At 38.8% G+C, this 21339-nt stretch overlaps 1 protein-coding gene across 2 annotated transcripts; it reads left to right on the top strand.

Annotated features, from left to right (window-relative positions):
• The first annotated feature begins 1011 nt into the window (after positions 1–1011).
• LOC144651465 (multidrug and toxin extrusion protein 2-like) lies at positions 1012–19702 on the top strand. Of its 2 annotated transcripts, XR_013570322.1 has the most exons (17): positions 1012–1475; positions 2988–3504; positions 4686–4728; positions 5698–5742; positions 5944–6041; positions 7405–7502; positions 9163–9276; positions 9770–9837; positions 11164–11272; positions 12051–12126; positions 13507–13576; positions 14486–14618; positions 14751–14788; positions 15549–15605; positions 17141–17225; positions 18088–19264; positions 19315–19702. XR_013570322.1 is itself a non-coding variant. In XM_078511406.1 (16 exons), exons 2-16 carry the CDS (start codon positions 2993–2995, stop codon positions 18471–18473), a joined length of 1932 nt encoding a protein of 643 aa, XP_078367532.1. In that variant the 5' UTR covers positions 1012–1475; positions 2988–2992; the 3' UTR covers positions 18474–19702. The 2 variants fall into 2 exon arrangements, 1 of the variants encoding a protein (XP_078367532.1); XM_078511406.1 differs by having other exon boundaries at positions 18088–19702.
• Positions 19703–21339: the final 1637 nt, after the last annotated feature.

Below are 21339 nucleotides of genomic sequence, written 5' to 3'. Positions count from 1 at the left end.
GCAAGCAGCACAGTCATGTCATTTTCAAACAATCAATTGAAACTGGGTATGATTGCTGTCACGTTAGACTTCGTCGCTCCAAAGAGTCGACTTGGGGCAAGTCTACTGTCACGTAGGATTAGCTAGGGTTCGTTCTACCAAAAATGATTTTTTTGCATTTCAGAATGAGCTGATATGAAACAATTTGATTCTAACCCTACATGTGGAATAGGCCAATTTCAACAAAAGAAATTATTTATTCACCCTTTCACCTAAGTTTATGTGACTTCTTTTGTTTTCTTTCCCCGTGACTAAGAATCCAAATTTTTCGGATTATCAAGGGTAATTTTTTACTGATCTTTGAGCTGAAAAAGGTAAAGTCTGTGTAGAGCTAAGTGGCCCATACAGCCGGAGCTTATCCCGGTTTCCAGCAGTAAATTCGCCGGTACATTTATACACCTGGGTGGCGAGAGGCACTATGAGAGTAAAGTGTGTCGCCCAAGAACACAATGCAGTCACCCCGGCCAGGGCTTGAACCCAGACCGCTTGATCTGGGGTCCAGTGGGCTACCCATTGGGTCACCCTGTCTCCCACCAACTTTGAGCTGAACGTAGCACTAAATTGTCAACTTCAGTCAACATTGTACCATATTTCTTCGAATAATAGCTGGGTTGATTACTTGAGGGAAAGATATATTAATGAATTGAGGGTGTGATTGTTTCAAATATTGTTCACTGGAAGCTGTGCTGTAAATAATTTGATATTTTGTCATACCGGGCAATTTAATAATAGAAAAAAATCACATCAAGTACACTAAACATGGGCTTCCAAGTGTTCTCAATTTGTTTTGGTTTTTTTACCAATTCTTAATGTTGATACTGGTGTCAGAGCTCAAGTCAGAACTCTCCCCCATCTTAAATACATATGGCCATTGTAACTTGCATTTCTTTGAAGTACATCTCGAGTGAAACAGAAAGAAACCCGGGAGTGAAAGGGACCTGGGAACGAGCTTGCGTTGCATGAAAGCACAAAAGCAAACAACACGAGACCTCAGACAGAAATCGAAATGAAGTCGTGACTCTTTTTTTTTTGCAGCAAAAACAGCTGATCCTAAATTATCAGAGTTGCCTTATCTTTTATTGGAGTCGGCCAAGGAATTTACATTCCGTGGGAAAATCTGTGTACGAGAGGATCAAGCACGTGATGGTGTAATCTGATTGCTCGCCGAAAACAGCGCGGAAACCGGTGTCACATTGATTTTGGCATCCCCGAGTCAAAATCAACCTGTGATACATTTGATGGTGCAATAGCGAGAAGACATCTCTTGGGAGTCGGGTTATTATGAATCGTGCCCGTGCCTGCCGGTAATTGATGGTGTATTTCTTCTTCTTTATAGTGATGTAGACATCTATTGGGAATCGGCTTATTCAAAAATCGTGTTGGTTTCCCGAAACAGACAAAGCTTGCTTGCTTTGTTGCGCGAAGATTTTTAAAAGGTAAGATTTTTAATTAACAAGACTTATCTTTTAGGGCCTGTTTATAATGCTTTAATATGGAGGAAAGGTGCCCCGGCTAGCCGAGTTACCCGGCTAGAACTAGGACTGCAAAAGTCCTCCTTTATAGCCCTTCTACCCGAGTTGAGGCAGCGTCTACCATTGAAGCGTGTCACAGCGTGGGAAAAGCCATGTAGCTCCAAATGATAAGAAAAATATGACTTTTTACTGAATAATCAATGCTTTCTGTCCTCAACACTATTTCGTTTTAATGTCCAAGCTCTCAGAAATTGGCCGCGTACATTTTTTTAGGGAATCCAACTCCGACAGTCTTTGGGGCTACCAAATTGAAATGAAATTTCTTGTTGTCAGTGAATTAGCATATAAATCATAATAATAATATTTTCGAATTACCGTAATTAGCTGTTGCTCAAAGAAATATTTTCCAGTCAACAGATAAAACTAATTTTGGTTAAATGGCACTGTTTGGGTTCAGTGTTAGGCGTGATGAGTGATTTGGGAAAAAATAAGTGTGTGACAGGTGAAAACAGCTCACATCTAGCCGTGATCCGTGAATTTATGTTCAAGTGTGACGCGTGATCTGCTTATTTTGAGGAGCGTGATTTGTAATTCAAGCTGAACATGTTCCAGCCAAAGACTGATTTTTTTTATTTTGTTTCATTTCGCCTATTTCGCTTGTTTCAGCAGTTTCTCTTTCCTTGTTTCGGTTGTTTCAACAGTTTTGTTTCGTTGTTTCGGGTTTTAGTACTTGCCTTGTCAGTTAGGCCTGGTTCACACTAGCGACATAATGGCAAGGTCACACAAATGCAAAAATCACCTCACGATGTTTTATGTCACCAGTATGAACAACATAACACAATAACGTAGTTGGAACAAAGCTGTGCTCTTAGAATAATTATTGCAGAGTGCCCAAAGGCTCTTGTGTAAGAAATCTTGTAGGGGGTCGCACATTCTATAAACCTACTACACCGCAAACAGCTTTCATTTTCTCCTGAAGACCAAAATTGCCAAGATTTCACTACATTCGTCATCTGTGAAATTAATCAAATCAGTCAACATGGCAAGCCTGCGTCCAGAGTCAGTTAATTGACATAACTTTGCCGGTTTGACAAATTTGATGAAATTTTGCCCCCTTTGTCAAATTTGATAAGTTTATCAAAATGGCAAACCTACATAAGTTTAGTTAATTGACATAGGTTTGATGAATTTCACAAAATTTTGCTACATTTGTCAAATTTATAAATAAATTATTTAAATAATAATTATGTCAACATGGTAGGCTTACATCAGCTGTCACTAAACCCATGACAAAATTTTATCAAATTTGCCATTTTCGTTGTAAGTGTCTAGTAAGTGTCTAGTAAGTTCTAGTAAGTGTCGATTGTCCATGTCATTTGGTCATACTCATTGTCTCATTGTAGTTTTGGACTTGTAAACAAGGCATCTGCTTGTTTGTTTATTTCTTATGAATTTATCTATTTTTCATGCTTGCAGATCACATGACGGAAGTCACGCACGTAATGACTGATGACATGGAGCATACAGGATTACCAAACAATCATTTCAAGATACATGTTAGACAAAGAGGCAAGCAATGTCTACAAGGAAAGACGTCTGGTTGTTGTGGTGGAGTTTTGTCAAGAAGCACTTTTGATGAACTCAAAGGGTTGTTTACACTCGCATGGCCAACTGTATTAGGCTACTTCTTCTTTCATTTGGTCTCTATGATCACCTTGTTTTTTGCGGGACATGTTGGGGAAGTTGAATTAGCTGCAGCAACATTAGCTATATCATTTATCAATATCACTGGAGTTTCTATTTTCTTTGGCTTGTGTTCTGCTCTGGAAACATTAAGCTCCCAAGCATTTGGAGCCAAGAACTTTCGTATGGTCGGTGTTGTACTGCAGAGAGGGGTGTGGATTTTAGGAATAGCATGCATACTTATGTGGACTCTGTGGATTAATGCTGAATTGCTGCTGTTGATGGTGCATCAGAAAAAGAACATTGCATAGTAAGTATAAGAAATAACCGTAAAATTCCTCCACCCCCTGTTTATAGGCCCACCTTCCTGTAGACAAAAAATTACATCCAAGTCTCCACAAAATAAGCCCCCTCTGCCAATATCATTTCAAAAATTGAAATGAACTTGATTTCCTTATGAGAAGGGGGCCATTGGGGCCTGTAAGAAACCGAAGAACCCCACAAAAAATCATAAAAAACCGAAAAACCGAAGTGAATTTCGATCAAAACCAAACATAACATTCCAAATTCCGAAGCTGTAACCTTAATAATAATTGGTACCTCGAGATTTTGAAAAAAGGAAGAAAGGGATTTTTTTTCACTGCTCTAACTTGCAATTTAAACATAAAAGCAGGTTTTCTTTCTACCAGAATGCTCTCAGAGAAACTGTTAACCAAATTGGAAAAACCGGAAACCAGAGCAAATATCAAATCTGAAAAACCGCTAGTATTTTTACCGGAAACCGAAAACCATATGCTAATAGAAGGAAAACCCGAAAACCGAAGAAGACACCAAAACCGAAAAACCGATCTAAAAAAAGGCCAAAACCGAGAAACCGAAAACCCCAAAGTCCCCCTCTATGAGTTTTTACAGCTTGCTTCAAAACCAGGTAAAGAAAAAGGTATATCAATCAATGCTGCTGTCATTAGATCATTTAGAAACTTTTTTTATTCCGATAATAAGCTCCCCCCAGATATAAGCCCTCCCATTCATAATCCCATTCAAAACCTCCTATGAAGTTGTATAAGTCCAGGGCTTTTAAGGTTATTCCCCAGTATTGCATTGCGCATCTCTTCTGTGCATAATTCTACGTGTGATTAGCATGCACGCATTAAAAAAGGCAGCTTTTTCTTTGAGGTGCTTGACCTCACCAGAGAGGTAATTGTCATTTTCTCGAAAACGAGTATGGTGACCTATCACTTTTTCTCTTGTTTTGATTAGAGTAATAATTTTCTTTCTGTAAAATAAATACAGACTAATTCTCAGTGTAGAGGGTATAACCTTGCCTTACCTTAGAACTTTGCTTGCTGAGGGCACCCTAGCCCCACCCTGTTTTCCATAAGCCTTGACAGAGGTAGAAACATTATGCAACATGCGGTTATAAACACTTTTCTTTTTTTAAATTCTTCCAGTCAATGATTATTGTTATTCTTTCATTTCTCTTACATCCAGTTTGACACAAGAATTTCTTCTTATATGCCTTCCTGCTTTAATAGTAAGTTTTTTTAATATTTATTAAATATAATAGCCATAAACCTTACATATTAAAATTATACAAGTTTTATGAAATGCAAGTTAGTCTGCTGTGAATACAATTATATCGTGTTATTTATCTCCCAGACAATGCACTTAATAATAGTGATATCAAATGGTAAATTCCAGACTTTGTGAGACGGCAAGACAGACCTCTTTTCTGCGAGCCCAAGACAAGACTTTCTTAGCCTTGCAAAAGAAATCGAGACTCTTAGAAAAATTGACAAAACGAGACCCCTGAAATTTGAGTAAAATTCAGCGAGACACACTTTTTTTGAAGAACCATTATTCACCAATCCTAAGTGTAAAAAGTAGTTGATTGAATTAAGGTTAGATTATAATAAATTTGTTGTCACAATAAGAAGATTGGTTCATAATTATTATGAAATAATAAAAATGCACTAGGCGACAGCACCAGAAAAAAGCCTTATAATCAATGGCCGTTTTTATACGCGTTACCCAAAAATTTTGTTGCTCGTCTGGTTATGTCTCTAGTATAAAGACGAGTTACCCGTCTAGACGAGCTACTTCTCGGAATGCGTCTTTAAAGACAGATAACGAAAGGAAGCACATCTAGACGCGTAACACGTCTTGTGCCCCTCTTTATACTAGAGACGCATCACCAGAAGAGCAACAAAATTTTTGACGAAGCTCGTCTAGACGGGTAACGCGTCTCTAGTATAAAAACGGCCAATGTGTTCTAACTCTCACAAGCTCGATAGCATATCGGTAGAATATCAGCAGTTGTCTTTCTTGTGCAGACTTGTTTTGCTTGGTCCATACTAGAAAGACCTTGGGCAATAACCATACACCAGAATAAAACAATACTGGCCAAATTGAACCAAGGGTAAAGTTGTACCAAAAACTTTTTTTAAGATCTGCATCATTGCCTAATTATTTATTATTATTGACACAGATCTTTTTTTCATAGTGCAATTCTCTATTTATCCTATTGCAATGGTATCTTCACACTCAGGTATGTATGATTCTGAAAACCTTTTTAGCTGCAGCTAAATTGGTATACAAAAGGAAGTTTCAAAATGCTTTCGGACAGGTCTTTAAACTAAGGAGAGTAAACAATATGTCAAAAAAGGTAGCTATAAACAACCGACAAGAGTGTATAATATCCACTTGGTGTATGCTCATGAAGTTATTAATTTTATTATTTTATTTCTAGAGCATTGTAAAACCAGTGCTTTATGTGGGTTTAGTCTCCAATGCTGTTCAAATTGGTATCAATGCGCTGATGGTGTTTGTCTTTAATATGGGGTTTAGGTAAGCTGCATCTTTTAAATTAATTGAGATGTAATTTGATCTTATCCAAATCCAAATGAAAAATTAGTTTTAAAGAAAAGTTTTGTGTATCAATAGTTGCAAGTCCTTTAGATATAGGGGACATCTAAACATAATGGCTGTTGTTATGCTAGAGGCGTTAAAGCCGTCTGACATTAAAGCTGTCTCCAGACAACTTTAACATCTAGTTTTAAAATGGTAAATAAGACAGGGGCCTTTAACATCTGATGGCTTAAATGTCGTTTCGTAAGAGCGACTGAACAACACTCTTAACGGACAGCTTTTTCTCTCTGATGTTAAAGGCATCCAGTATAAAAATTGGGCGCTGTTAACTAGAATAAAAACGGTAAATAAGACAGATGGCTTTAACGTCTTTGTGTCCAGTGTCCTCCGAGTGTAGAACCCAGTCTTTTTTATTTATTTATTTTTTATTTATTTTTTTTCTCAAGTGCCCTCTACTAAATGCGTCCCGTTTTTAAACCAAACGCCTTTAACGTCTTAGACGTTAAAGACGTCTAGACGACTTTAACGTCTCTAGCATAAAAACTGCCAATATATGGCATAAGTTGCACGCTTGTTAGAGCAGCCTACAGGGGTGTTGGAGTGTTTTTAAACATGGGGACCCATAGTACTCCAAGCCAAGCATGTACCTCCCACTGGGGGTGCGCATCCCCCTGCTCAAATTTCTTTTAACGTCAAAGGGCAGAAAATGTACACTCTGAATTCGCCAATGCCACAGATTATATCAAATAAAATCTTAACAGGTTGCTGGACCTCTCTTAGTAGCGTTTTGGAAGAAATAGTTTCCTTCAGACCTACACCATAATTACTATCCCGCTAAGCATGATCCTGATAAAATGATCATCAACTGTCATCTCTAATAGCAATATTAATAATATTATTATATTAAGGAAAACTTATCTTGAAATATATGTTGTGGTTTTTTCTGTCTTTCCTCCTCAGAACAATAACATCTAAGGAAGAAAAGCCCTCACCTAATGGCTTGGAATTCATCAAAAGTGTGACCACTTTTAAGGACCACTTTAAATTAATTCACATTCTTTTGTGCAGTTAATCCAGTCAGAAGTCACTGGAAGCTTTCTTCGGCTTCTGATCAGATATAAATATGACTGCATCAAAGAATGCAAATTAATTTAAAGTGGTGACACTTTTTGCATTGTTTTGTTTTAGGCTTCTTCAAGTTGAAATGTTTTGTTGGAAATTTATTCAACTAGCCCTTTAGGCCAAAAATAATGTGTGATATATATATATATATATATATAGTGTATAATAATTATAAATTGATAGTTTTGTAATGATTACATTGTGTTTGTATTTTTCACAGAGGTGTAGCATTCAGCTGGGCCCTTTCCACAGTGATAATGTTTTTGTTAATGTTTGCCTATATAAAGACTTTCAAACTGCATAAACAAACATGGCCAGGTAAAATATGTTCACTATATTAAAGCAATATGTATAATAATAGAAACCCATAAGGGTTGAAATGTGAAACGCGCACGCACAGTGTTTGAATATTCATTTTGCTAAGTACCATATTTGGAAACACGAAGAATTTGTACGCGAATGCTTTAGAGGTAGCGTGGCGGAGTGGTTTGAGCGCCAGACTTGAAATCCGGAGGTCGCGGGTTCAAGTCCCGTTCTGACCACTAGCGGGTGTTGTTTTCAGTAGCCCCGAATTCAACTCCTAGGCTACGCTTGTAAAATAGCCAACTGGTCTGCCTCCTGCCAGTTGGGATTCTTAATCATGTTTCGTTCATTTATAATATTTGTCTCAGAGTTAGTTTACATTGGCCATGAAAAGCCCCATTCGGGGAGTGGTCAATTACATGCATTTTTTTTTTTAATACACATAATGACACACGCAACATAATTTTTGGGTTTGCGGTAAGTTGCTTGAATTGTGACCCAAAGGCCGTAAATTTATTACAGAAACTAAAGAAATACATTAAGTGTATCGAAGCGAAGTTCTCCAGACTACTTCAAGAAGATGAAACAGGAGAATTTAACCAAATTTAACTTTATTCAACCAAGCTTGTTCAAAAACAAGATTACGCCATCGAGCGCAAGCTAGCGCGCGCTGTGAATTTAATCCAATTATAGTAATTTTGATTGGTTAAATGTTTCTCGTGATTTTCCAAATATGGTACTTAGTGTAAACGAATGTGCAAACGCTTTGTACAATGCGAATCATAGGGAGTAACACGTTTCAACCCTTATGGGTTTCTGATAATAACAATTAGACTATGAACCTGAGTTTTCTATGAGGCAATGGTCAACAAGGCGCAGCTAAGTTGACTGCTACTCATAGAAAACAAGGTTGTGACATCTTACATACGTATGGTGCATGCACACACAAACCATGCCGCTAGCCAAAATGACCATGAAAAATAAAGTGCATGGTTCTCCTATTTCTGTGCTGCATGATTCTCCATTTTCTATGGTTATGGGGTTCCGCTCTGCCGCGGGGTTGCTATTGCACACAGTATTTTCATTATTTAAACCGTGATGTATCAACATAAGTGGAACCTGAGTGAACTGGTGTATAACAAAGTCCCAGATTACTACCTCCTTGCTACTTATTTTCCTGGGACTTAATTTTCGTTTTTGCGTTTTGTGCGGGTTCTCGCGAACTTTCCTTTTTTCTTACTATCAGCGTTTGTCTCCTTTGTCGGTTATCTATTGTAAAGGAACATGTCAACTGTTTAAGTTTAATTTTATAAGTTTTTTTGTGCCGCAACTATTTGGATTATAGTTGTACCAATTTTGAGACTAACTGATTGTTAATGCCGGCCAGATGAAACTTTTCGCGAAATTTAATTACTTTAAATCTTTTTGCCAAATCGCGAAATTTAAGTCCGCGAATGCCTGTTCCATTTCCGAAATTAAGTTACCGCGAAAATAATAACTTACAATGAGGATTTTAAAATGGATGAGATGCTATAGCCTGGTCAGTAAATAATGTATTGATTTTACCATAGCCCTGTTTAAACAAACACATTCTTTATCATTATCTGTTGGCACCTTATTATTAACCGTGATTACTCTCTAAAACACTAATAAAAAACTGTCTCATACATTACAGGCTGGACCACTGACAGTCTGTTAGACTGGGGACAGTTTATTAAGCTTGCTGTGTCTGGCACGGTGATGTCCGTTATTGATTGGTGGAGTTTTGAACTTGGAGCCTTTTTAGCAGGTACTCAGCTGCAGTCAAAGCTCTTATAATTCAGACCACCTCAGAAATTTGAAAACGTTGTCACTAGAGCTGGCCATTTAGAAGAATGAGCTCTTATTAGCCACCATACACTGAAACCAAAGAGTCTTGTCACTTGCTAGAGCTTTTAGCACAGGTAGCCCAAGCTTGAACTGGTGAGCATCGGCGGCCTGTGGTCACCTGTGCTTTATACCTCAGTCTCAGTGTAACAGTACTACTTCTCCAGCCATCTTTAACAAAGGACATAACTGGACATTTTTTTTATTGTAGTAAAATGTCTTCAACTACTTTAAATATTTAAGGTGGCTTACTACAGTTTTAAGGGGGTAAATGAGCGAACTTTGAACACTTTTGACAGATACATACATTAACATACTTTTTTTGGACCGTTCACTACCTCTAGCAATAATTGCTAGCTCATAATTATTATGTGATCAATGAATTTATTTTTGATGTGCTTTGTTCTTTTTGGAAGGGACCCTTGGTGAGGTGCAGTTAGGAACCTATGGTATTGTTTTCCAGTGGCAAGCATTTAATTATATGGTGAGGGACAACTCTTCTTGTACTAGAAATCATTATTTTATAATGAATAATAATTACAATCTCTCCCATCCCCCTGCTCCACTCCCCAACTTCTTGAGCAGGCATAAGGGTATCAATTGGTTGCCGAGTTCCCGTTGATACTGTATCTGGAAAATTTTGGGTGCATGTACAAAAATATTACATAGTAAAACTTTAAATAAAACGATATGAAGGCCAAAACAAGTCTTATAGTTGTTACAGGTCTCTGAGCATACTCTGTAACAACATGAAATAAAAGACGAAGCTCTCTGGGCTTATTACAAAAAGTTATTTCTTTCTTAGAACTTTTACATCATTTTTTTTGGTGGGGGGGGGGGGGGTCAGAAGGAAGGCTTATTTTTGGAATTTTAGACACCAAGGCCTTGTCCGCATGAATCCTGGTAAATGTGCAAATGTATATTGTTCTTTTTCCCCTCCAGTTTAGTTTAATGTCCACACTACAACAGTGTTAAATTTTGGTCACTGAAAACAGGGTTTTTTTGTAAACGCTGTTCAGCAATTTGAAAATGCCAGATAGGTGGCATGGTTTGGACTACCCAAAGCAAGGCTTTTTTTCAAAAACGCTGTAGTCGTGAATTTGAATTTAAAGTGGGCTCAAGTAATGACAAGTTTTCTATCATTCATTTGAGCATTTTCGTATTTATAAGAAAAACGTGGATGAAAATGTGTAGATGCAGGTAAAAAGTTTTATCTGTTTTTAAAATATTTTTATTTGGATTAATAGTGTGAACAGGACTGAGGTCTTTAGTATATGTTATAACAGATGGCTGGAGTGACAGCCTTCTACTGCAGTGTTTAAAAAAGTCTTCCTTGGACTTGGCTTAGCCCTTGTGTTTAACAATCTGAAGACTGTTCACAGTCCCCTATTTTTCCGTGACGTCGTAGAGCTAAGATGGATTTTTGAGTTCAACAGGTCACCATCTTGGTTCCAGAACGCTAGACTTTTCAAAAGTCGTTCGCTTCTCGTTTCCGGTTTGGTGGTAGAAGACTCTCGCCCCGCTCTCGTGCTTTGCACTCTGTAAACCCAACTGGTAAGCAAGTCTACCCGAACGCGAGTGAAAACTGGTACAAAATGCCCATGGGTAGGGTTGCATGGGGCAGAAGAAATCGTGCCATAAAAACCCCGCAACCCTACCCATGGGCCACCCACAGGCTTTTTGTACTCTTCCCAGTTTTCACTCCAATCAGAAACCAAGATGGCGGCCCGTCGAATGCCACGATCGATCTCTACAACTTCATAGAAAAATAGAGGATTGTAAACAATTCTAAACAATTAAAACTCTTTAGATTCCTCTTGGAATTGGTGTTGCTGCCAGTGTTCGTGTGGGAAATGCTCTTGGTGCTGGCAATGCACAGGCAGCGAAAAAGACAGTCAAAGTGGCCCTTTCACTTATTGGTAACTAAAGAAGTATAATTATACCAATATTAATTACTGGTACTGTTGAATCCCGATAACTCGAACCCTCAGTAACTCGAACCTCCCGCTAACTCGAACCTTTCTCAATTCCCCTCCAGGTCATTTTCTTATAGTTTTACCCTCAACAACTCGAACTCCTGATAACTCGAACCTTTCTCAATTCCCCTCCAGGTCATTTTCGTATAGTTTTACCCTCAACAACTCAATCTCCCAATAACTCGAACCTTTTTCGATTTCCCTTGAAGGTTCGAGTTATCGGGATTCAACTGTACTATGTAGCTGTTCACTTATCGATATTAATTTGAACACAAGGAGAGAAATTTCAAGCAACCACGTATTATTTTGTTTATTATATAAACCTACTAATAGGGAGGTGTTTGACATTTTTCTGAAGATTTCCTACCATAAACTGTCATTTAATAAAGTTAAAACTTGATTTTCTATTTCACACTTCATTTTATTTTACTTCTTAGTTGTATTTTTGAAAAACATAGTGTGATTGTGAGATGCAGTCATTATGTCACCTAGCCCACAAATGACTACTGCTCATGGCCAAAAAATACGTTTCAAACATACCTAATGATAAGAAACGTTAAAAATAAGTTTTTTGTGGTTTCTTTATTTCCCAATTTTTGAAAATCTCGAAAAATTAGTCCCGCGAAAATAAGTAACAATAAGGTACATGTAAGAGTTAATTTGTCAGTGCACTGCTACATGTGTTTAGCAGCTGGCTGATGTGTGTCTGTTATTTTCACAGTGTGTATAGAGGTTGTTGTATTTGCTGTCTTCTTTGGACTTCAGGAAACCACTGGAAGGCTTTTCACAAACAACAGGTTTGTATTATCATGATAAAAGTCTGCAACAGGCCAAATAGACCACTTATGTGGTACACTTTTTCTGGCTTCTGTAAAATGAAGCCACCACCACAAGTATTTCTGTTCCTTCCAGGATGGGATAGTTGTCCATCGCAGGGTTACCCCCATTATCATAATATGCTGGTACCCCAGGCGGGGTGTATTCTACATATATTTGGGTGGGGTGTGCCGCTAGGAGGAGCAGGAGGTAGTGTGGCCTAGTGGTAGGGCGTTGGACTTGTAATTCAAAGGTCCCGGGTTCAAATCCTCCTCCTGCCACTGAATGGATTTGTGTTTTGTTGTCTCAAATTCAACTCCTCCACACTTTGTTTATATATTTACATTACCCTCAATACCCGATTCCCTCTACCGCCCGAGGGATCACGGTAGTGTATCATCAACCATGCGCGGCTCGGCACGATGCAGTTGCTGAGTATTGCGCATGGTTTGGCCCCGTGATTCCCTTCGGCGAGGGCGTAGCACAGCAGTGCTAAATAAAGTGATTTTTTTTTTTTTGGGGGGGGGGGGAGGGGGGGAACTTGAAACCCTTTCCCTTCACCAGACCATGTTTAGCTGATTTTGCAACCCTATACCAGACAAGACACAAAAATCTCAACCCTATCCCAGACTTGCTTTATTTTAGAACTGTATCACTTTTAAGTGTTTTAAATGGAAAACCATCTGTCAACAACGTTACCGCGATGATTTTATTTACATTAAGGAAAGCCTCTTTTTCTTCCGAGTTTTTATTACTATTCTGGACTTCATTCTTCATACCACTGATCAGTTTCCCGGCAAATGATACCCTTTTCTAGACCAAAACTCTCTGATTTTTATACCCTATCCCAGACTTAACTGGCTGAAAACCATGCCCTTCACAGTGGCATATACCTATATACCTCATAATATGCGAGTGCCCCCCCCCCCCCCCTGGCCAGGGCTTAGACCCATCTACACCTGGACGAAGAGCAACACTTAGACTGCAAAGCACTCGTTTTTTTCTCTAAAGTAATGAAAAACTGCTTAGACCTCTTGCTCTCGTACCCCCCCCGTTCGCAAAAGATACGACTGATTTGCAGTCTAAGCAACACTGTAAGAGTGTGGCATCTTACCCAAGAACACACCACAGTCACTCCAGCCAGAGCTCAAAATGGCGTGCGGGTTTTTTGTTTTTGTTTTTGTTTGTTTTTGTTTTTTTGGGGGGGGGGGGGGGGGGGGGGGAATATAATTTTGTAGTTGTTTCACGCAATCTTTTAAGATTTCAATTAACAGATAAGACCAAAGAGGGGTTGGAATTCTCCAAAGAATTCTTTCTCTCACTGCTAGATTACTAAATGATTTCTTCATGTTGTCTTGCAGTGATGTTCTGTCGTTATACAAAAAGACCATGCGCGTGATGTCAGCCTTTTTTGTGTTTGATGGAATTCAGGTATTATAAAATTATTATGAATGAGCTGAAGAAGGGTTATTTTTAGTGTCTTGATCTAGGGGGGATATCATAAGTTTTTTCCCTGCTTGCAATGTCACATGTAGCATGCACTCTAAAGAACGAACCAACGAACCAACGACCAAATCAACTGAGTCCAGAGTTATCAACTTATGCGGCTACACGGATACATAGCAACGTAGCCACTTAGCCGCGTAGCTGCATAGCCACGTATCCACGTAGTCGCGTAGCCACTTAGCCGCGTAGCCGCGTAGTATGAGTATACCTCGTTCTTTAATTCATGAGCAACGTAGCTGCGTAGCCATGTAGCCGCTGTTTTTCAGGTATTGCTTCGAAGTGGCGGGGTATTCTGACGTTACTCCAATATCGTTTTGCGCTTTCTATTTGCTGTAAACTGTCGAAATAACCTGTTAAGAAACGAACTCAAGGTTGTCATCCAGTTCGCATAGTCATGTGAGGTGACGTCACATCTGAAATCGATATGAGCTCCGACATTTGGACGTTATAAGAACCTCTTAATGAAAAAGTCAGTGATATATGCGATCATTTTTACAAGCAATAAAGAACAGTAAGAAAGAACCCATTGAAGTGCACGTAATTGACACGCGAATAGCGCAGGTGTCTAACTGAACGATCCTATTCGAAAAAGATCAAATAGGATACCCACGTGATCTCGCTTCAACTACGTCACCAATAGGCGTGCTGTTGCACGGAACCAATCAAAACCGAGAATTTTGTTGGCCCGCGAGAAGCTTTTAATAAAAGTATAATTAAAGAACTTCCAGTGCTTAGTAGAAAAGCCTAACAGGTAGCAGTCGGGGAGGTAGCAGTCTAGCAGAGCTTGTAACTGTGTATTAAGTGATACAAATTAATGTTCAATTTCCATTTAAGGGTGTCTGTTGCGGAATTGTTCGTGGCTCTGGTCGGCAGATGATAGGAGTGCTAATCAATTTTATAGCCTATTGCTGTTTTGGGCTTCCTCTTGGCATAGCTTTGATGTTTTTCGTCTTCCATGATATCACAGGTACGGAATAACAGTCAACAGACAGTACTTGGAATTCCATCTTCTGTTTACAAACTCTTCAGAGCGGAGAGTACATGTTCAATATGACTGGCGCAACAATCGTATGTAACTTTTTTTTGTTTTGTATTACAGGACTCTGGATCGGTCTGCTTGGTGCAATCGTTTTACAGGTAAGCACGAACTCCTTCGATCAATCGATCAATCAATCAAACAATCAATCAATCCAAATTTTTAATAGCGTGTCAAAGAATCTTAGCCCAGGGGGGGGGGGGAACACCCCTCTACTAATATTATAAATTGGGGACACTTAACCTACTATCTGTTGGTTAATAATTAATTAAAAGCTAAAACTATTGCCTAAGGCCCGGTTCAGACGCCGATCTTTTCATGAGCCAAACCTAATTCCTTGAATTAAGTACATGAAAAGATCGGCGTCTGAATCAAATTAGAACGGCTATTTCAATTTGGAACGGCCTACCCGTTCTTCCCGCCTGGCTTGGCCGAGAATTTCGCCTGTGGAACGCCTTTGGAACGGCTTTGATTCAGACGCCGTACTTTTCATTTGCCGATCCTAATTCATAAATTATTATAATGTATTTTGCCAGCAGTTTACCTAAATTATTGCAACTGTATTAGGAACGGCCTCGGAACGGCCAAAAAGTACGGCGTCTGAATCAAGAGGCGTACTTTTGTCAATTTGGGTCGGTCCAAATTCGAATTGAGTTCGGCTCATGAAAAGTACGGCGTCTGAACCGGGCCTAATCAGAACCTAACAATTTATATTAGTAATATAAATCTATTGACTACATTAACTACAGTTGCTGTAGTTTCGTCAGTTTTGTGAAGTTGTTTTAACGTATGTAGTTTAATACTTCGTTTTAACATGGGCTCCTGGTTTTACCTAATTTTGTTCTATTGATTATATTCTAGGCCTCTTCATATGTGATTCTGCTATGGAGAACGGATTGGGAGAAACAAATGAAGCTAGTGAGTACATCCTTACATTTGAACGGAAAGTTAGTCGTCTTTTCAGAGTAATGATGATGCGGCTTGATGTGTAGAGGGTCCATAGAAACACGTCTTGTTCTGTTTAATACAGTTTCCTTTTTTTTTTTATTAAAAATTTTTTAAAAATTTTGTTTAAAAAATTTACTAAAAAATAGGTTCTTACACGCGGGTGTTTACTGTACAAGTAATGCTGTTAAATACAGTAAAAACCCACATGTAAGAACCTAAAATTTAAGAGCCTGTTGGGCTAAAATTTTCATTTTAAACCCCCTTTTCATAAGAACCTATTTAGCCTAAAATTTTCAATAGGTTCTTATTTTACAAAAAATGAGGGCACAGATGAAAATACAGAAAACAAATTTAAGCCTAAACATGCATGTTACTACTTTAGAAAGATGAATTTACTGTATGGTTATCATCTAAACTGTATTCTAGATAATTATTTAATACAGCAAAAATTCCATATCACCTTGTTTCGCTGGTGCCCCTTCAAGCCTTGCCTGTCATCACTTAATACCATTTCTCCCCGTTTGGCTAAGTGGAAAATTGCTGCTATACGTGGATTTTTACTGTATCTACCTGAGGGTGGATTGCTGTCTAATTATTATGCGTGATACATGACCTGGCTGCCTAGAGAGCCCGGGGGGGGGGGGTACTCCCATATTGGGCTATCAGGTATGTGTCGCGGGATAGGGTATGGTTTTTGAGGTTCTCAGATCCTTAAATAGGGTATCATATTTGCTCCTTTTGGCATTGTGTTCCCGCTGTGATCCTTAGATAGGGTACCTAAATTCTATCAGCTAATGGTATCTTAAAACCGAACTATCCGTTCAAGTATTAGTAAAGCGATTTTATAAAGATTTGTGTTTGGCCGTGCGCGGTTTAGCCGCTATTTGGGTCGTCACGGAACGCTTCTCCTTCCCTTAAATAGGGTGTCATTTTTCGGTTTTGGGCCTTAAAAAGGGTATCAATTTTTGCTTTCTTTATCCTTAATAGGGTCAGGGCTTAAGAACCTTCGCGGCACACCCCTATCCAAAATTTATGGGAGAACCCCCCCGGGCTAGAGAGACTGGAGTAAAAAGGAACCTCCCTTTGCGACCACAGTTTACTCCAGCGGATGTTACACTGGATAGCCACCAAGCCATTCTCGACTCCAGAGCTCTTTCGCGCATGTGCGCCGGGGAAGAAGGAGGAGCTTAGGCGCCGTCATGATGACGTCATGAATGAAGGATGTCTTTTGCGAATTTTACGCTTCCATGTGGTTACTATTTTAAAATAAACGCATTTTGTAAAATGCCCCTGGAATGAAGTAGTTGAAATACACCCTGCAACTTAGCCTGCGAGCAGGCTCTCTATTTTGGGGCAACGTGAATATTGAACTCTTCGAGCGCCGAAGGTATTCACGTTGCCCCCGAATAGAGAGCCTGCTCGCAGGCTACCTGCAACTGGAAGCGACCAGTCCAGCGTAATTGCATTTGAGTTTTGTGTGTGTTTTTTTTTTTCATTTTAATCAGGCACAGGAAAGAATAGGAGTGAAACCTGTAATTGACCAAACGTCTGACAAGTTACTCAATGGAGAAATTCACAAAACAGAGTCAGGTATGTACATTGAAACCCAGAACGTCGTTGCCTAAAATGACAAGCAAAGGTTTGAAGACAAATAAATAATAATAATGCCGCTAGGTTATATGACATGTACTTGAGATGAAATACTCACGTGACAACTTATAGAGTGCTAATTGTAATAATAATAATAATAATGAAATTATTTATATAGCGCTTTATACAAAAGTTCTAAAGCGCCTCACAATAAAGAAGAAAATAAAATAATGAAACTTAAATTACCTTAGAGTTTAAATATCTTTTAAAAAGGAAGATAGTTCCATAACTTGGGGGCACATACAGTGAATGTCCATTCTCCATAATTGTTCAGATTGGATGGAGGAACTTGAAGCGGTTGAAAACTTAGTGAAGACTTTAAAATTGCCTATTTGGAGTGTATATATGCAGTAGTTTTGTTGTAGTTGAAGAAAACACACAGTTAACTGTATTCTCTTTGCAGCCGTATTGTGGGATGTCACGCAAAACGCTTTCGCCATTCGCGCTTTGCTAGTATGCGATTGGTCTGTTCAATAGACCACAAATAAACCACAAACACAATGGGAAAAGAATTTTGCTCGGATATGAGCAGCCGTTTCGTTGGGGGGGGGGGGGAGGGGAGGGGGTACGCTGCATGACATCCCATGAAAAAAAAAAGCTTCAAAGGAGACTAAGAGAACTGATACTTTGTACAAAGTTGATAAAGTGTGCTATACTAAACCATTGCTCATAGCGAGTTCTTGTTATTCGTTCTTAGAGTGAACATTGCTTATGGCTAGTTCTTGTAATTAGCATTTAGAGTGAACAGGTAGAGGAATACCTTACATTATCAAAAGGCTCACATATTTTCCCCGTTTTTCAGATATGATTCTTTCAACCTGGATTTACAGAACGTCTTCTCTTCCTTTCTTAAGCCGATTTCATGCTGACAACAATCAGTTCCGACTTGGGTTACTGTCACGTGACACGAGTAATGGCCAACTTGAATTCACTCAACAAGAAAGTGAATCTGATGAAACAACGTGTGATGTCAAAGACCGTAGCAGACTTACATCATCAGAGAAAAAGTCTCTTGTCAGAAAACGACTTATTCCTTTAATCATTTCTTTGTTGATATTAGGCGCTGCAGTCGCCATACGCTTTTTAGTTCCTTTGCCGTCCTCGCACGGGACGGCGTCCGTTGGTAATGACACACTTAGTCATAACATTACAAGTAATGTCACCACGAAATCTCCAATTTTGAATTAATTAGTGTGAGATTTTGAGCATTTCTGTCGTCACGCAACTCTTTCCCAACAGCGTGATGACACTGGTAACAGTTGCGTGACAGAAAAAACCGTAAGACACGTGGGGTGGGGCTGGGAAACTTGCATAGAGCACGTGCAGAACGATATATTACTGGCAGTTTTCCCTAATGGTTATTTCGGGTGTCAAGTACTCTTAGGCCCGGTTCAGACGTCGATCTTTTCATGAGCCGAACCTAATTCCTTGAATTAAGTAGATGAAAAGATCGGCGTCTGAATCAAATTAGATCGGCTATTTCAATTTGGAACGGCTAACCCGTTCTACTTTTCATGTGCCGATCCTAATTCATAAATTATTATAATGTATTTTGCCAGCAGTTTGACTGATTTTATTAGAACTGTATTAGGAACGGCCTCGGAACGGCCAAAAAGTACGGCGTCTGAATCAAAAGGCGTACTTTTGTCAATTTGGGTCGGTCCAAATTCGAATTGAGTTCGGCTCATGAAAAATACTGCGTCTGCGTTTTTTTCAAACCTGTATCGCTGGGCGTCAGGCGAAAAAGTTTTGGTTCCACAGGCAACCACGTTTCCAAAAATCCAGACATAATGTTGGCAGGCAATGTCTGGAATTACACAGTCAGTCACTTGCTGCCCCTCTGCTTTCCCCGATTCCCGAGCCCAGACAACAGGAGGCCACAGCCAGGTGGCGGCAGCCATTCCCTGCCAATATATGTCTGCATTTATCAAAACCGGGTCAAGAACACAAAGCCCTGCAGCCTGTGCAGGCTCAAAAAGGTCGTTAGACCGTGATGTAAGTTATGTTTTTAATACTGTATTGAAATAAGGATGTCATTTTTAAAATATATATGAGAAACCATACGCTAAATTTCTTGTTCGCGTTTAGTTATACTTTTTATGAACCCTGTGGGAAAATAGATCAATGATAATAATAAATAAACACTGTACAGTTTTTAAATACCAGAGAAGATTAGTATTCAGATTGTTAGATTAGTGAACATCGTGATCTGGTTGAATTTGAGGAACTTAAACAGATGGATGAAATAAAATTATTTTAAATAAATTTTTGCGTGAAAAACAACACAAGATAAAAAATAATGTACGAAAATTATTTTTAATTAATGTTAATAAGGTTAACTTGTATATTTTGTTATGTGCTTTTTATAAGCAATTTGTATTTATCAATAAAATGTTAAAAAGGAAGTTAAAGTACAACCCATTTGTTTGTTGTTGATTTATAGATCCAAGAAGGGATAAGAACAGAGCAAGCAAATCCGCTTTAGTTCGGCTTTATGCCCGTTTTTCACCCTCTAGAATGTTTATTTTGTCATTTCGAGTCATTTCCTCAATTTATAAAGAACCATTTTAAAAGAATCATATGTTGGCTGTATGTTCACGTTTTATACATTCAAAAAAACTACATGTTATTTCAAGAGAGGATTTTTATGCTCATTTATGCAGCGTGCCGCGAAGTATGCAATGAATGAGGATATTAAAATGGACCAGATGTTGACGGAAGTGTGGACAAAAATTGTGTGGACGGAAGTTGTAGATCGGAAGTAATTTTAGATGCTACCCCTCCCCCCGTAGTAACGTCAAAAATAACTTTCATAAAGCTCAGATAATAATGTGTAAAGAAATGAAATCCTTGTATAGTGTAACATAGACGCGTACGGGCACCTTCGGACCTGGGGGGCGGAGGCCTTATTGCCCGAAAAAAAATAGCATGGGTTGAAAGCCGAATAACGAGGCAAATAAAATGGACAACAAAACGTGCATTGAAGTAGTTGTGAACCTTGCCTGCTTGCTTAAACGGAAACGATAGTTCTTTAATTAATTTCGCGGCGTTGCCCGAAAGTGTCAATGCACTGAATCCTTTTTTTTTCGGAAATATCTTATTTATTCACTCTAGTTCAGCAAAAAGCCTTAAGTATTTTGGGGGAGCCACTTTACGTCGTTTTTCCCCCGCTTGAAAGTTTAACAAAAGAGTGTGAGACATTCAGGGATGGATGGGTTAAACATTTCGTTGAAAGTTTTGTTAAAACATTTGAGTCAAAAGCATTAGCCTCGTCACATTTTTAACCGTATCGCAGCTCTGTTTCAAGGTCTTGCACTAAATCCACCGTGCGCAAACGCTCAAGCTATGGAAACGCTGATTACAACTGAATCAAACTGAGGGCGTCACGCAGAATTTGCGAGAAAAATCGAACATGATTATAGCAATTTGCGAGAGGAAACGAAAGCAGATGAAAGAGAAATTTAGACATTTGAACCACAACGTTCGTTATATTTCCAACACTTTTTCTGTTGATGTTGTTTATTCGTTTTGAACGTAATTTTGAGATTTTTTTGGCTTATTTTCTATTTTTTCTCTAGGCTTGCTGCCCGAATTCTGAGTATTTTGCCCGAAACATTTCGGCACTGGGGGGGCTGCAGCCCCCCTCGCCCCCCCGCCTCGTACGAAAAAAAAAATAAAAAAGAAAAGAAAAAAATATTTAAAGAAATGAAATCCTATGTAGTGTAATAAATAAAGTTACATCAAATTACAATTTTGGAACTTCTAAAAAGTGCAACGGGGATCAAGAAGCTGAAGTGTTGACCCTAAACGGGTTTATTTAAACATGCGCTGACACACGCAATCAAGTCCGCCGTGGCAGACGGAAGTAATTTAAAAGCAGCTATTTCAAAGAAGGAATATAGGGTTTCGTTTTCAAAAGCATAGTAATTTATTCTTTATTCCCTCGTTAGTGGCATTTCCCCTAAGGCACGATCGAAATTTACGATTTGCCTTGAGTATTTTTCCGGTAACGGAATGTGATTGGTAACGCACGTTACCAATTTACTTGAAACAA

The sequence above is a fragment of the Oculina patagonica genome, chromosome 4 (genome assembly GCF_052425735.1).
Source record: "Oculina patagonica isolate OP01 chromosome 4, crgOcupat, whole genome shotgun sequence".
NCBI lineage: Eukaryota > Metazoa > Cnidaria > Anthozoa > Scleractinia > Oculinidae > Oculina > Oculina patagonica.
Note: the sequence above shows the minus strand (reverse complement) of the source record. Positions and strands in the feature narration are given on the sequence as shown.